Genomic DNA, 17,486 nt, shown 5'->3' on the forward strand with positions numbered 1-17,486 from the left:
TGATAACACTGATAACAGCAGCTGTCAAATCTAAACATGACTAGAGATTTCTTTCTCTAATACATGCAGGTGACCCAAGTTTGGGTTTGGTGAACTAAAAAAAACCCATAGCTTTGAGGTACTAGAACTTTTACAGCTTCTGCACAGCTCTGTCGCTTGCCACGGGCCTCAATGCAGGTGTGCCAGAACCACCAGAATCACTCAGGCTCTGCCCTGGGTAGACGTTTCTTGGGTAGGCTTCGCTCCCTTGAAAAGGAGCGGCAGCAAGAGCAGCAGGCCTAGCTCCCCTTTCCTCTCTCCTGCCTTCCCTGCAGCAGGTCAGGCTAGCAGCAAACCTGGATATTCTCTATTCCACAATGCTACACAGCAAGCAGGCTCACTTCTAAATATATCCAAATAGAAGTTTCTAGACTGCAAAATAAATACAGTTCTTACAGTAAGTTATGCAGAAAAATGTCGGTTATACCTAATATTTCATGGTAAATGTAGTGTTATTTAAATTTTTTCCTTGTCCTCAGAGTAGCAGATACTAGAGGCCTATTTGAATAAAATTAAGACTTCCACAGAAAGTAAGAAAAAAGTTTACTTTCTGGGTTTTTTACTCCCTGTCATAACAAAATAGTGATCATCTTGCCTGCTCTTCACAAGAGGACCTTTTGATACACCTGGCGTTCCTTTGTTACACGCCGTTGCTGATTTTCCCTTAGGGAGAGGCTTCTTGGCTGCTGGGACCAAGCTTTCATTTGCTTGCAAGTTTTTGGTTGAAGGCTGAGCTTTTGTGGAAGGCTGCGCTGGCTTTTTGGTCACTGCTGCTTTGGCTGAAGTTTGAGGAAGCCGCACAACAGATAAGGGAGTGCGTTCAGGAGGTTTGGATGAAGTAGGTCCAAGCTGAGGGGGTTTACTGACATTTGGCTGCTTATTGACAGCTGATGATACGTTTTTGCTTGTAGATACCAGTGTAGGTGGTGACTTTGATGCTTTGCTAACTGCAAGGGAAGGTGCAGAAGCAGAGTGTTTTAGGACTGAAGTAGTTTTCAGGTTCCTCGCCAGGTCAGAAGCTGTTTGTGGAGCTTTCTGAGGATGCTGAGACCCAGTTCCTGAGGTCTGAATAGTATTTTCAGAAGGAGGTTTTGCAAGGAGCTGCTGAGAATGTGCAAACTTGGCAACAGCACGCAGATTTGTAACAGGTGGCCGGGCAGCCCTTGGAGCAACTGAATTAGCTTTGTTTTTTGTGACAGATACAGGTTTGCATTTAGCGGCAACATGCTTCTGTTTTGAAGCCATTGTTTCAGCTGTCCCAGGCAAGCGAGAAGGCTGTTTTTTAGAGGACGAGAGGGCAGGATGCAGTGCTGGTGCCAGGGAGCTCTGAGCCAGGGCAATTTTCACCTTGGCAGCATCGGGGGACCGAATACGTTTGCGCAATGTTTCAGAGTGAACAAGAGCCGTTCTCATTCCTGCAGATGAAGAGCTTTTGCCTACAGGCTGCGAAGGAGCAGAAGCTGATGAGTTGCGTGCAGGAGACTCCAGTTTCTTTGAGGTGCCAGCTAATGGTTTGAAAGGAGACTGCACGCCTGTCACCGAAGACCCTTGTAATTTGGACCTGACTGTCAATGACTTGGCTGTGGAGGATGGGGGCACTGGCACTTTTGGTGATGCCAGGGCAGGGGACTGAGGACATTTAGATAAAGCCTTCTTAAGAGCTGAAACAGGAATAGGGGGTTTTGATGGCTGCTTTTGAAACATATTGACAGCTGACATTGGATTCATGACAGGAGGCTCCTGAATTCTAGCTGACGAGTTGGGGACACTATCACTGGTGACCCCTTTCTGAAACGCCAGGATTTTTTGTTCCAGAGTTGCAAACTGAAGCACTCGGCATGGATCATATTTAAGCAGAAAACCTTGAAGAGTGTCCCAGCCTCCACCAACACGTACCATCACATGTTTGCCATGTAGCATCTGGGGGAAGAGGGGGTGGGAGCAGAGAAGAACAAGAGAAACTTCTATCTTGTTTTATGCAGCATTATGTCTTCATCTTACATTGAAATCTATTGAAATCAACTAAAAATAGGACCTCCTTTCTCACAGAGAAACATTTGAAAAGAGAAGTTATATTATAAATAAGGCTTATACTTCCCAATTCTTTTATTAGATACTTTCTCCTGTAGAGACAGTCATTACGTATCAGGAAATAATGAAAGCATATATACAGAAGGCATTTTAACCATTCTGTCAGCATCTTTATTTAGTATACAGAGTTTTGGATACAGGTTTTGTTCAAATTATGGATGTCCTCGTAACATTTTAATCCCAGAAACTCTTATGCCTCCTGAAGACAGCACTCAACTATCCTACAAATTATAAACCCCAAGCATTCAGATTTTGAACAAGCAACATTCTCAGGATATTCTATTGCATTACCCTTATTTATATTGCAAGTTGCTACTGAAATTTTAGAAACACCACAGAAAAACATTAAACTTGCTTAGTTTAGTGTGGTTGTAAAATCAATAGTTGTAAGTTCTAATTAGCTACACCTACTTTGAATAGTAGCTCAGATGACGTGGTGTCCCAACCTAAATCATTCTGTAATTCTAAAACAATACCATAAAAATAAGGTATTCCACTTAAAAGCATTCCTCTCCCTATTATGAATGTAAGTGGGAATTCTGAGGAATTACTTACTCGTATGAAGAGTATTTTATCTCCCAGTCTATAACGTCCCTCCGATAAGTATTCAATTGAAAATCGATGGGAACAACTGCAGGGAGGATCTTCTGCTATATGTTTAACCTAGTTATTAAAATTGAAAGCCTTCGTTAGTATTTTGACAGAAGTATGTGTCTAACAGTTTATTGAGATATTTAATACAAGAAGAGATACTGATATCTTCATCTCAATCTAAGAAAACACTAGAATTCTATTCCCTCACAAGAAAATCTCAGCCACATAGAGCTTCAAAATGTAGAGTAAAAGAAAGAACAAACTGTATGTACAGACAAATATTTCTAGTTGTTCCAATCCAATTGTCATTATTTCTTCAATTTTAAGTTATTTCTACTTTCCTTTTTAAGATTTGTCTGTAACACTAACATAGTAGCATCAAATTCCAACCACGATCTTGTAAAGACACTGTTATGGTCTCTAGTAATGGAAAAAAGTGCCTGGGTCTCCCCTGTGACCGAATACATTGCTACACCTGACCCGGGGCTACTTCAGCATTCTCCTTAACTTTTTGTAAGGCTTTTATAAGTTAATCTTCTATGTGACACCCAAGAAGGAAACCACTGAAAAAAGGAGAAAGGTAGTCCCCAAATAAGTCCAGGCTTAGAGAAGATGTGCCTCTTACAGCCACTTAGAAATTTGACAAATTGGAAGGACTATTGCCAAGCAGGAAAAATCGTGAGACTTTTCAGAGAGAGCGAGGATCTGGTGGCTGACATTCCCAAAGAAGCAGAAGTTTTACATTACAACACAGAGGATGTTTAAAATAAATTAATTTTAAAGTCTCAACATGCATTTTTAAGCAAAATAGGAAAGTTGTTCATCATTCCTTTTGGACCAATTCATAAGATGTACAAATCACTTCCTTTTCTGCATACATATTCATTTCCAATTGGTACAGCTACAGAAGTATTAAAGTCTTTTTCAAAAGAGTTTCAAAGCCTTTTTGATGGTTTTATGAAAACATCAAATTGAAGAGAAGCATACATTACAGTCACAGAATACTGACAAACCAGAAAAACTGAATGAGAGTACTTCTTATACTCAAAGAAGCAATGAAGGGGGGGTGGAAATCAAGGCAAGTTATATGCACTGATGCATTAACTCCAAAATATATATGACAGCATTTTGCTTACTTATTTTTTCAAAAAAAATAGTTGTTCAAAAGAGGTGCATACCCTTCTGTTTTCTGTTTAAGGAGGCTCACAATTATTAGATGAAAAACAGCCTACGTTTACCGAGCCAGATCATACTACAAGTACTAAACTTAGTTTTAAAGCCCGTATCACAATGAATAGGTAGTACTTACTGCCTCATGTAGCTCCCCATGGTGACAACATGACTTTGCTGTGCTAATAGGTGATGGTGGTCCAGAGGTCATCAGCAGTGTTTCTTCTAGCTCAATTTCCTTCTCTAGTTTTACTAGTACAGGAGGTTCAACTCCATACCTCAACACAAATACAAAAGTAGAGAGTTTAATTGCTAACAAAATCAAAAAGAAACTGATGATAATAAACATGCAAAATTCTGAGTAGATGGCTGACAGGGAACAGCACTACATCAGAGGAGTAACTGTCTTGATAATGCAAAGAGAAGGAGCACCTCCTGAGTTTCTAGTAGAAGTCCTCCCAAAGGTGGTCTTGGAGCTACCAGAGAAGGCAGTAAAAATACTATCAAAACTACACAATTTAGGTCTGTCGTGGTTTAATTTCAGTCGGCAACTAAGCACCACGCAGCCGCTCGCTCACTCCCCCGGACCCGGTGGGATGGGGGAGAGAATTGGAAGAGCACAAGTTAGAAAAAGTCGTGGGTTGAGATAAAAACAGTTTAATAATTGAAATAAAATGATAATAATAATAATATAATAATAATAATACACAAAGCAAGTGATGCACAGTGCAATTGCTCACCACCCGCCAACCGATGCCCGCCAGTCCCCGAGCAGCGGCCCCCCCGGCCAGCTTTCCCCAGTTTATGTACTGAGCATGACGTCACATGGTATGGAATGTCCCTTGGGCCAGTTTGGGTCAGCTGTCCTGGCTGTGCCCCCTCCCCGCTTCTTGTGCACCTCCAGCCTTCTTAGTCGGTAGAGCATGGGAAGCTGAAAAGTCCTTGGCTAGTGTAAGCATTACCTAGCAACAACTAAAACATCGGTGCGTTATCAACTTTGTTCTCATCCTAAATCCAAAACACCGTACCAGCTACTAGAAAGGAAATTAACTCTGTCCCTGCCGAAACCAGGACAATATCACATCCAATTTAGATAAACTATCTTAAAGCTTCCAGCTCTGCACTAGAAATAAATTAGAAGTCTAAATTTAGAGAATGATAAAGACATACCTTCCAAAAAGCTTAAAAAATAAAGACCTTAAAACTGTATTTAATGTTCAGTGAGTTCTTCCAAGATGTACACATACCTATAAGCTGAATGTAGTATTTAAACATACAGCTATAAAAAACAGTGTGGATCAGCACTTCTCCATGAAGAGAGTCTGATAAATATTTGAAAAAATACTCATATTGTACGGTGGTCCTAGAAAAGCTACTCATTACTTTCTGCACAGAATTAACACCTACTGCACTGCATTTAATGACCACAGATTGTCTTGACTTTGTCTTAGCTTTTACTTAATAGAGTATGTTCTTCAATTTCTTGTTAAGAGCATGTATGGATCACATACCTGGATACAATGCGTCCAATTTCCAACAAACAAAGATACACTTGTCTTGGATCCTTGTGCAAAACTAAAAGGGAAGAGAATAAAAGGGAGTTACAGCTCATATTTACTGTGGGGAGGCCTGTGCAATTAGGTACAGAGAAGGGAAGATAAGGAATAGATGACTATAACTTTGCCATCATTCTACCCAGAAGCAAGCTACGTTATCATGGATAAAACACTACATGCTTTCCAACTCTAATTTTCTATTCCATAAAGTGTTTAAAACCATCCTGGCACTCCTGAAATCAAACTCTTCTCCACCTCCTAAGAGAAATACGCTTTATTTGATTTTATGCTGTTATTTCTTAATGTGAACTGGAAAGAAAGGTCTGAGAGCTTTTCCTTCCCTATTCCCAAATATATTATAGCAGTCTTAAAGATGAAAAGCATTCAACAACTGCAAATAGGAAGATATACTCCACCTGTTCATGCTTGTGCATCCAGACACAGATAGGCACACACACTCTATAGGTGAACAACCGTAGGAGAATACGCTGCAAGGAATCTAGCTGACAAGTGGATGGCTATGCAGCCAGTCAGCCCAAGTGGTTTAAACCCCTTGGCTGTGAAAGAATAATCTGACGGATTGTTACCATATCAGTGAGCAACAGATCCTTTTTCTTATCACTTTGAAAGTTCTGGGTGCCAGCAGGGTCCATCCATATGGCAGATTCACCCAATTGCACTAGAAGATACCACTTTGCCAGTGGCAGCTCCCCTACCCCATGCTATACCCTCAGTTCACCCCTCCCTATCAGCCCCCCCCCACCATCCACCCAAAGGTTTTCTTCAGAATTTGGTATCCTTGCAAGGATCTATCTGAGAAAGAGGGTCAAAACCCCTGACCATAAGAAGGAGGCGAGAATGACATTGGTTTAAGAGGCAAACACTCAGATGCAAACATCAGATACTGGCTGTGATCACAGGAGAGATGCAACACTATTTCAGATATGTTAGTAGCACAGAGTTTTGCACCAGGCTTTGCTTCTCAAGGACTGTGCCCACATTAACCCAGCTAGTGCTCAACGCAGAGGCTGCTTTGCGCCCTTCAGTTCAGAGCAGCTCTAACAGCTGCATGCACTCGACTGTGTAAACACACTAAATAATGATCAGGAGAGCTGAAGAATGAGATGGAAGAGTGGAGTGATAGCCAAATGGTGTAGGTGACCATGGCGGTTCTTCTGGGTTTTCTTGACAACTTTGAAAAGAAAACACTCAATTATTTTTTACTGCTGCACTGAAGAATAGAAGAGGCAGAAGAAAAGCAATGTCTGTTTTGGTTTCTTGCAACTTCCATCTTTAGGTGTGCAAGAAAAAGGAAAAAAAAACAAGGGCCATGAACAGAGAAGGAAAATAGTTTAAAAATTTCACACACAAGTTACTTCCTCCCCTGCCCCTATTTAAGCCTCAAAATTGAGATGCTCTCAAAATGTTCTAAGAACACAGTTGTATGAATGCTCTAGAAAACAAACCATCCCTGTACTTTCTTAGCCAACTAGGTATGCAGCCTAATAACATAGAAACCAAAGGCTGGAAGAAAGGTCATTCAACTCCCCTCCACCCACACACATGGCACCATTCTTTCCCCCCCTCCATCAAGTATAAGAAATGTGAAAAGCTGTAGATACAATTTTCATATGGTGTAACATTTATATAAACAAGTCTGACTTTCTTCAGACTGTGCAGAAATATTTGGTAGAAACTGGAAATTCACTCTGAAGAGAAGCGTAATGAGCCAGCTCTATATTTACAGATCTTTCTGATGTTCAATTTGATATTTAAAATGACTTTGCTGTAAATAAGACTAAAGTGTTTCCTAAAGTATAAGATGAGTATGAAGTCAGATGTTCTTGTTTACATCATCTACTCCAGTTTGTAAGTCTACTTTTTAAAAGATCTGATTATGAAGGGTAAATCAAGAAAGTTGGCATAGCCATAACCTAAAAGGTGCTAGAGGTCATTTCATTCCCCCCCCCCCCAAGTGTTTTTGTCAGCTGTAACAGCAGAGGCATAATTTGCCTGAATCCAGAAGAGAAAAATCCCTAGCAGAGATCAAGACATTTGGCTTGATGTCAAAGGACATTCCATGATGGCTACTCTCCCTTTCTGCTGTCTCAGGAGCCACTTAATTTATTTCTTTCACAGCCATCCACACTTTTCAGGAGGTGTTGCTATATGTATCTGATGGGAAAAGGACAATTGTCAAATTGTCTTTCCCCTATTTCATTCATAAAGAATGGCTTGAGAGTTTGATGGAGAACATCAGTGGAAAGAATGTTTCATGAAGGAGGCTGCAAGTCTGCTCATTTCAACTGCCAAAAAGACTCACAGAAGATATTTATGCCACAAAGCAAGCTTGTGTCAAGAGTTACAATCAGACTTCAAAACACTTCTTGGCTATGAGCGAAAGCCACAGCATTAGGAAATCCTGTCTGCTTATCTCAGGGAGGCTAAACAGGTTCTAGTTACCCATCCACTTACAGGAACGAAGATGTTTAAGCAATGAAATTCATACAAGTTGAACTGAAAAAATATTAACACTAATTTTCTTATAGCTCAGTTCTCCTACTTATCTGTATTTCATGGCACTGAAGAAAAGATACACTCCCTAGTTAAATCAGAATGAGACAGATGCAAATGAGGATATTTTCTCAACTATTTTAAAAGATGACTTATCCAGTAGAGAAGGCATAGGCAATCCAACTAGCAAGGAGGAGAGCTTAAAAGAAAAGCAGCTAATGAAAACAGTGCCTCCCATTTAAATAGCATTAAACTGCACAAAGGCTTCAAGAAAATCTAGTAAATATTGTGACAAATTCATTTGATTAATGAAAACAAAGGTACCTTACAATTTTTTGCTATTCTGCTTGACAGGCAGATATTTTGCCTTTTTAAAAAAAAAAAACCAAAACCAACTAACCAAATCAAAACCAAAAAAACCAGTATTTGGCTTGCCACAGACAGGTTTGTATTAATTATTTTTTACTGACATAATAGCTGGTAGAAGAGCATTTCATTATTTACCATGTGATGAAAGCACAGTTCCTCTTAATTAACAGTCAAAAAAATTTTATCCCATCTGGAAGTACCAGTCCAGAAGCTGTTTAAGGGACAGACTGTGCACTGGGGCAGGCATACACAGAGTTGGCAATATTTATTTTTATAACTATCTTATTAAATGGGAAAATACAAATGGTTTCACATCATGTCAGGCAGGTCCTGAAGTAAATGTTAATTACCAACAGACTGATGTCACTTCAGGCACAACGGCCTGATGTAGTTACCAAATTTAGCAGTCATGAATGCATTATTCTGAGGGCTTTCTGCAACAAGAATGAGCTCTAATACCAAATAAAGGATCTTATTGTGAGTTGACTCCATGGCCCTGTGGTCTTCCCGCACAGGGAAAGCGAAACCACGCTTTTCTCCTCTGTTTCTCAGTGGGCCTTTTTCCTGAAGGAAAACATGCGAGTTTGCTGCACAGCTGTCACTCCTCCCTTCCTTCCACACGGGAACTTTTAGAAGGTTGGAAAAGCATCATGCAAGTTAGAGCAGCCACTGAACTGATTTTTCAAAGCTTTTACGTGAACACTGCCTTAAAAAAAATAAAAGCATTAATACAAGACAGGTAGAGTTGTGACAAAGGCTTCACAAGACTAAATACAAGAGACCTCCCTGACCAGGTAGTTATCCACATACAGATCAAAGCGAGCCTTACAAAAAGATAGATTTACCTAAACCTTCAGATTCAAAGAGATAAGTCTCATCAACTCCAATGGCCCTACACCAGTTAAGAAAGTTGGCTGTATTATCTCTGGCAAAAAAAGATCCTGATGGAGCATCCTTCTTACATGGAACTTTTCTCATAGGAAAATTCTGGCAAGGGAAGAAAACAAAAAGTACATTGTGCACATCAACATTGCCAACAGATTTCAAAGCATATTTGCAAAGGAAAACAAACTCTAAATTCAGAGTACAGAAACAGTGGTTAGTAACTACTTTCCATTCAACCCACCATGTATTCTATTAAAAAAAACTACACTAATGTGGAAGGCATTCCACCTCACCTTTGTGAACAGACACTGAGTCCTTAGCTCTGCAACCTCTCCTGGAACTGCCCATACAGTTGCTTCCCCATTTCCCCACATGCTGGGGTAAAAGTCTTACTGGTGGTTTCACAGGTCTAGATAATTATTCCCCCTTCCCAAGCTCTGTTCATAGCAGCAGAATGAACAGAGAGAACCCCAAATCAACTAAACTATACTTAGCTGCCAGATTTCAACATTTTAGAGCCCATTCTAGGAAGCAGAGGGAATCAAAAGGGAGCAAAGGACATTTTCTTTTAAAACAATTCAGTACTTATTGTTTTTAAATTGGTGTCTTCAAAACTAAACAAACAGTTCAAAAGGTACACAAGTTGGACATCTTGTCCTCCTTAAAAAAACCCTAAGGATTTGCAGCATTCATATGGCTCTTCTATAAATACCATTTGGCATCCTAAGACTGCTGTCTTGTGTCCCCCCCCCCAATTAATAATAATTCTAATATTAGTAATTGTATTTCTTACTGGTAAACATCCATTATTTAAAACTACTGTTTTACTAGATAAAACAGTAAAAGGTAAACACAAAAAAAAATGGTCTGGATATGGTGAAGCAGTTCCCCCTGCCCCCAAGGGAAACACTACCCATCAGGGCACATTAGTTGGTCATCTACTATTTGACAAATCCAAGCATTGCTGTAGCTATACTGGGTACCTATACATTGAACATAAGCTACCTGCACCAGCATTACATGGTTTTATACTCCAAAGCAACACATCACTATTTTTCATTGTACAAACACAGACTGCAAGTTGCTTGAGATTAACGTTTCAACTCAGCCTTGGTTCCTAACAAAAACACTGAAGCCCATCTTCAGGTACATCTCAATACGGACATTTTCATGGCTAACCTATATACTAGGGTTTAGCCACCAGTTTCTGGAATAAAACATTTGACCAAGTGCCAATCGATATCTTGTTACCAACCCACACTGATGTTATCAGGAGAACAAACTCCAGACGTGGACTACATCTTCCTCTGGCAAGAATTCTACTGAAATCAAACTAAAAAACTAGTAAGGACATTAGGATTTGATTAGCAAAGTGAATAAGTCATTTGTTGCATAAGGACAGTTTATCCACGTAAACGTTGTTAACGCCACACTGTTATTAACTAGTCTCCGGATACACTGCACATAGAATGCCACTTTGGGAAGCCTCACTAACCTGCCTTCCTTTTACTACTACTTACAATTAAAGACTTTATATATGTATTAAAAATCACAATATGACTCACCCTTAAATTGTTTGAGCTACAACATTTTTTAATTGTGTTTTGAAGAACACCAACCAGTTGGCAGAGTAGTACCCCATTATCAAGTTCTTCTAGCAGTTGTTCTGCTTTGACTTCTGTTCCTAAAAAAAAAAAAAACCCACACCCCCCCCCAAAAGGTCAATATTAGAGTTACTCCACAGAAGGTAAAGAAGTTTCATACGAACTTAGAGGCAACTCAAACAGCATTCCATCCATCATATAATTTACTACAGTGTTAAAGACTGATAATTAGTAGAAATACAAGTAAACTAAAATCAAATATCCACTTAATTAGATTTTAATTAGACTAACAAAATTCAGAAATATAAATTGGAACAATTAATCATCCTACCTCTAAGAGGTGGCAGCTAATAAAATCCAAAACCGAAGCATGCATATTAATGCAATTCTCCTAGCTATTCAGGCTCAAATACACCAGATCTTAACAGTACTATAGATATTAAGTGTCAGCATTGACTGGAATATTGGAAAGTGCTTTGAAATTTATTAGACAGTGATTTATTTTTAACCTCACCCAGCAAGCCAGAGAGCCAGATTGACAGATCTTCTTGCATAGGCACCAAAGTTGCTTCATGCCGCACAGATATCCATTGGTCATACAGGCACACATCTGCCAAACCTGGCCCATGTCTGGGAGTCAGAGGACTTCGGGGACTTAAGGGAAGGTCATCTCCAAACCACACCTGCAGAAGATTTCAGTAAGCTGAAGACAGCAAGCTCTAATATTTGCAGTCAGATGATGAAAACTTGCAGTTCTGAATTATGCTAAAGATCTATTATTCAAAGAGTAAATGTTCATTTCCCTTCAGACAGATACACCAAACAGTGTTACACAAACAGTATTACACAACAGTAATCCGCATGGTGCAGCTCTCATTAGTAACTCCTGTATCAAAAGTACTACTACATTCTTTGGATTTAAAATTACATACTTTCCTGAATATTAAATAAAGAAAACATGCATTAAATTTGTGGGGCTTTTTTTCTCTTCAGCACATTTTAAGTAATGAAATTTGCAGTTTATCATATAATTTACTACAGACTACTGATTTCTCTGAAGAAACATTTCAGAGGCATCAGAGGCATTTTGTGTTTAAATCATTAAAGTGATGATGTTAAAAGAGGAAACATATTCCCATACAAGAACATAACACACTTCTTGAACATGAATCCTTAGCGCTTCTCTTAAGGATTGCATATTTGCAAACTGAGAGGTACCTTTACATTTCAAGAAAAGGACCACACTGAAATTTCATGTACAAAATTCCCAAAGACAAAGAGTCCTTCTGGTATTCTTAACTACTTTCCTTCAGTTCAGTGTGTGTATAAAATATATTTATTTATTTATACTTACGTGATTAACTAGAATATAGGGTTTCTAAAAACACCTCTTTATTTAAAAACTTGCTTGATGATTATCTCAGCCTTTGACTTCAAAACCTTCTTAGGTAACAGCACTTAGGAAGAGAAAGGATCACCTATCTGATATAACACTGGGTTATCTATCTTGTCACATTGCTCCATTTGTAAAATGAGAAAATTATTACTTTTTTTTTTTAAACTAGAGATAACTCTGGGGATTCTAGCATTTCATCTGCTTCAGGATAGAGCTTTGAATAAAAAAAAGTATTATACAGAATTCAAACATCACAAAAGGCATTTACCTGAACTGCATTCTGCATGGTCATCTGCATTTACATTAGTTTCTCCCCCTGGGGAAAGAGAAGAGGATTTTTAATACAGTCCCTCCTGCTTTCATGAAAATCCCAAGAAAAACTCACCAGTGCTGTTTCGGCAAAATACTAGCAAGTCTAATCAGGAATGGAAGGAGGAAAGAGGGAAGTATCTGAGCAGCTAAGGTTTTGATCCAGTATTCAGTCAACTCCAGTTCTCTGCCCTTAAACAAAGCAGCAGTTATTACAGCACAAAGTAGCAACTAACTTCATATGCTTAAATAACACTCAAAGGTTTGCATGATTTTAAGGAGCTGTAAGGCATTTACTTTGCCAAAGAGAAGTATTAATACTTCGAGCCATTCTTGGATTTAACAATGTTGGCATTCACTTCTTCCTTCTCAGCTATCACAAGTGTATCTTGTACATGCGTGCATACACATATAAGCATCCTAAGTTTACCTTGAATACTTGGAAGATTATGAAAATCTTAAAGCAAGAAAATAATTTTGAAGAATGAGATTTCTTCTTGCATAGATACATGAGAGAAATCAATGTTTTTATTAATTTCTATTGGGATTTTGACTTAGATTTCCAGGCAGCTAGCACATGCCCAAGTTTTCAACAGAATGCTGCAAACTATAACAGCAATACGGTTATCAGGACAACCCCCTGACAAAACTTGAGGAAAGTTTTAAAGGTAATGTGGTCAACGCCTTCTCTCCTGAAGCCAACACAGTATTTTCCAGCAATGCTTTCAGTCATGGGAAAACCCAGCACAAACTCGACACTGGGCTGGGGATCAGTAAGTCTCTCTACATAGGCTCCAGGTCTAGAGATGCGCAGTGTTACCACGTTAGCTGCATACACACGCACCAGAAGGAATTTCCTCAGCATCATTGTCCACAGTGGTAGCGGTGGGCATTACAACCTCAAAATGTACCTATCTGTGTCTTGAAACCAGTTAAAAACAACTTACTTGCTCCATTACTTAATAGCTGCAATAAAACTTCATCTTACTGATCAGGCTGGAAACCAGACTGCAGACAGAGACAATTTTAACTCATCTGTTTTCCTTTAAAAATGAATAACTCCCCTCTCCTGTCCCAGATGTTTAAGTTTTATACATAGACAGTATTCTTCTCCCCCATCTGTTGCACAACCTCACCTTCCTACGGCAAAAGGCCAAACAGCCCATTACAGAAGACCCAATTCTCATAAAAATTCTCCCCCTTCCTCTTACCCAGAAAGCAGAATGGTGCCATTTCCTCCCCATTTTTCCCTCCCACTGCCTTGAACCTCACATGCTATATAGGACCACACGTCAGGCATTTCAAACAACTTACCTCTATGACCAGCAAACGAGCAACCAGTTTGTTTTCAGACTGAAGCCACTTCCTTGTATCAGGACTGTTAGCACTTCTCAAACCTCATTAGAGACACTTCAAGTGATATCCTTCCCCCTCCTTTTATTTGTAGGGGGGGGAAAAAAAAAAAAGAAAAAAAAAAGACATCCTCTCCTTGATACCATTTTTCTTTCTATGAATGAACAAGGGAAGGGCAGTGTATATACCAAGCATTACTAATGAGCATGTTATGCTTCCCACAGCTTTGTCCAGGGGAATACATTTTCCTTTAGCATAAGAAAGCTATTGTCCCAAGAGAGTCGCAGTAAGAGGCTTCATTGATCAAAAAAAATAAATAAAACAACAGCAGAACAGCCAGTAGAGGGGTTGGTCTCATTAAAATAAGGAGCTCCATATAGGCTAACAAGAGCTCTAGCATACTGCCTGCCAAGGGAAAACAAAAGGCAGCCTAATTCACAGGGAGCACTCAGAACACGAACAAAGCAAAATATTCACACAGCAGCTATCACAAGAATGCTCAGCATCTGCAGTTTTGTGGCATGCCTAACAAAAACTAGTCATAAGAAAAAGGAAAAATAAAAAAAAAAAAAGAGGAGATTGAGGAAAATTGTGGCACTTGAACTTCAAGGGCCTGCTCTTCTAAAACAAGTTATTTTGTAAGCCCATATGCTAAAGGGCTCTCTAGAAAGTCAAACAGCTTCACTTATTATCAAAGCATCTGAAAACAAAAACCCTCTGATGATACAGACTACCCTGCATGAATTTTGAGTTGAAAAATTAATATATTAAAATTAATATAATATAAACAATTACCCATTTTCAGATCCCAAACAGTCCAGCTCTGAGATCGCAGAGAATACAGATTAACGTAGACTTATCACTTACAAGGAGAGGCATGGGATGAGAAGACCCAGAAGTCTGTCACGTTCAAGTAGCCAGCCTGCAAAGGTGCCGTGGTGAGGCAAATACTGCAGTACCAGGTAGAGTCATAACCAAATCCGACTCCTTCTAAAACCAGTTGGGTTCTCTGCATCAAAAAGTTGTACATAATGAATGAATCAAGTATTTGGTATTCAATTCAGTCAGCTCCAAGCTAGAACTGCATCAGTTTCTATGCATATCAGTTTTTTCAACTCACCTTCATTCAACAGGCATTTGGTTCTCAGGGCTCACAGCTGTGAAAGAAAAGACCCCAGAATGAAAATGTACTGTATCACGTCCCACGTATAGCCTCAGGCCATGCCATTCCCATCTCCAGGCCAGCTGATATCCCCAGGGTACCTAGGAGGGCTCTCTACCTGCTTCACCCTTAAAACAGGGGAAGCAGGAGAAACTTGTAAGCGCTTCCCAACCAGGGACGCAACCAGCCCAGCTCCAAGCTCAACAAATATAGAGGTCCCTGACCCTCAGCACCACTCCCAGAAAACACCTCATTTCTGCTGGTGCTTCTGCTGCCAACAGGCTCCGTGAGATGGGAGGAGAAGAGAAAGGCTGCTTAGTAGCACCTTATGGCTGGATCAATACAGCGACACTGATTTACTGTGAGACGGGCAGTCAGCCCCAAATGATATAGTGGGGAAGGCAGGAGCTGCCGTCGGCTGGCCGACTGCCAAACCTCCAATAAAGGACTAGAGCTATGGATCAACATCAGGAGAGGTGAGAAAAAAAGTACCTATCTTCTGACACGTGGCATAGGGACAGGCATTTCTCAGGAAAGGGGGTGCAGACACACCCTGGACATGACCTGCACAGGACAGCCTTGCAAGACTGTAGTCTGCTTCTGCTCTCCAGAGATGCCCACCACTTTGCCCCTAGGCAATCTGAGAAACAGTAAAGTCAGCAAATACTAAAGCACTTTACGCAAATACTTTAGGGTGCTAAACACATGCTCTTAGATGCTACACAAGATACAACTGATACTAAGCAGGCTATCAGGTTATATAGATCATTCACCGGGGCCCAACCAGCAAGACACGTTACACTAATTACAAGCCATTCTGTAGCACAAGATGAACCAAGTCCAAGTCCCATTTTACTTGACTGCACAGTTTACGAAGAAACAAAAAAAAATAATCCACAACTCCACAGATACCTAAAACATAGACGAAGCAGCCATTGACCTAGCTTAAGTGGAACCTAAAGGGATTCACAGACTCATTAAAAAACAACCCTTCAGTAGAAACACTTTTACATCTTCCCCCTATATTTAAGATATATCACACATCATCTTCTATTCCATCAAAACCCAAAGGCAGTCACAACAGACTACCCAGAGCAGCTGGAAACTGTAGATTAGTCTTGACAGTACCTACTGAAACCCACGTTTTTAAACACTCTGAAACCAAAGAAGCTGTCAAGTCAGTATCTGTTGAAACCTCCTACAGGATAGTCAAGATTTTTTTTTGGTACACGTAACCTAACATGCAGAAGCAAAGAGGTAGGCACAACAAGAGACATCCATGGAGCGCTACTCTCTCCGTCACTACAGCAATTACAGAGCCCTTTTGTTGCATTACTGAGTCAGCAGGAGCTCTGCTTCCCTGGGGAGGCCTCAGAGGCACAAAAGAGAAAGAACCAGACTAGTCGGTCCAAGGTGAAGGGCTTTAAGGTGGCAACCAACTCCTTACATTAAGGCACGCTGACTGCTCTACTCAGGGACTGCCTCTCCGCACCTTTTGGTGACAGCGCACACAGCACGCGGCAGTGAGCCTGCTCTCCCCATCCAAAGGGCGGCAGAGGCCCTGGATTCACCTGTCAGGGCAGAGAAACCCACTTGAAATCAGGGAGGAACACTCCCTCTCAACAGCTGGCATCTCCGCAGGAGACGTGCAGACGGCTGCTTTACCACAAGAGCATCCAGTTTGGGGAGAGGCCGGTTAACACAAGACACGCTACCCCTGCCACTTGCTCACGTTCACAAACAAACCCTTCTCTCCCTCCCGTTTCCACCCCACACTTCTTCCAGCAAAGCAACACTGAGGAGAGCACTGCTGCCTGGCCATAGTCAGGAGGCATTTATTATGACTTAAATATAAAATCCTGTCTTATTATGAAAGATCCACCCAGTACATTTAGAATTACAAACACAGGCCAGCTATGCCTTATAGGTCCTAAAGCTATACACGTACTTTTTCCCATGTCTTGATCTGATACCATGCCAAAGGTGACACACAGCATCCCTGGAATACAGCCAGCTTTGGGGCAAAGAAAAGAGCCAGACATTTTTCAGCTTAGTAAGCAATATGAACGAGTATTTTAGCCAAGAGCACTAGGGCAAATTTCCCACAAAAACAGCACCGCATCCTCAAACACTTGCGTGAGGCACAGGAGAGACTGGTTTGAAGGGTGTTATGCAAAAACTCTCCCCTCTCCCTTCCCCAGGGTAAGTTTCACGGCACTTCACTTCCAACATCGATGGCAGTGAGGCTACCTCGGCCGGGTGGGAGCTGCTGCCTCTGGAAGGGTGACCGAGCCTATCCCGGTAACAGGCTTAGCCCAATACCGGGCTCCGTCCCCGCTGCACGGGGCTCCCCGTGACGTGCGATGCTCAACGTTTTCAGCGCTGCCCCTATAGCTAGGCGTAACTGACCGAGCGCCACCGCTACGGAGCTGCGCGCCCGATAC

At 40.7% G+C, this 17,486-nt stretch overlaps 1 protein-coding gene across 1 annotated transcript; it reads right to left on the reverse strand.

Moving 5' to 3' along the window:
• Positions 1-582: 582 nt before the first annotated feature.
• Positions 583-12,516, reverse strand: GAS2L3 (growth arrest specific 2 like 3). The gene is made up of 8 exons (XM_009284141.1): positions 12,487-12,516; positions 11,337-11,505; positions 10,784-10,902; positions 9,179-9,320; positions 5,406-5,469; positions 4,034-4,172; positions 2,686-2,793; positions 583-1,959 (listed from the first exon to the last, which is right to left on the reverse strand). Exons 1-8 carry the CDS (start codon positions 12,514-12,516, stop codon positions 583-585), a joined length of 2,148 nt encoding a protein of 715 aa, XP_009282416.1.
• Between the last annotated feature and the right edge of the window lie 4,970 nt (positions 12,517-17,486).

This window comes from Aptenodytes forsteri, unplaced genomic scaffold (genome assembly GCF_000699145.1).
Source record: "Aptenodytes forsteri isolate BGI_AS27 unplaced genomic scaffold, ASM69914v1 Scaffold60, whole genome shotgun sequence".
NCBI classification, from domain to species: Eukaryota; Metazoa; Chordata; class Aves; order Sphenisciformes; family Spheniscidae; genus Aptenodytes; species Aptenodytes forsteri.

What these genes read in the sequence shown, in the direction of transcription:
- GAS2L3 (XM_009284141.1), bottom strand. Translation starts at nt 12,516, where the DNA reads ATGCAGATGACCATGCAGAATGCAGTTCAG. An exon ending in GTAGCTCAAACAATTTAAGG is followed by an intron (nt 9,321 to 10,783) that starts GTGAGTCATATT and finishes TTCCCTTGCCAG; the next exon opens with AATTTTCCTATGAGAAAAGT. An exon ending in ATGGGGAGCTACATGAGGCA is followed by an intron (nt 2,794 to 4,033) that starts GTAAGTACTACC and finishes TTTAATAACTAG; the next exon opens with GTTAAACATATAGCAGAAGA.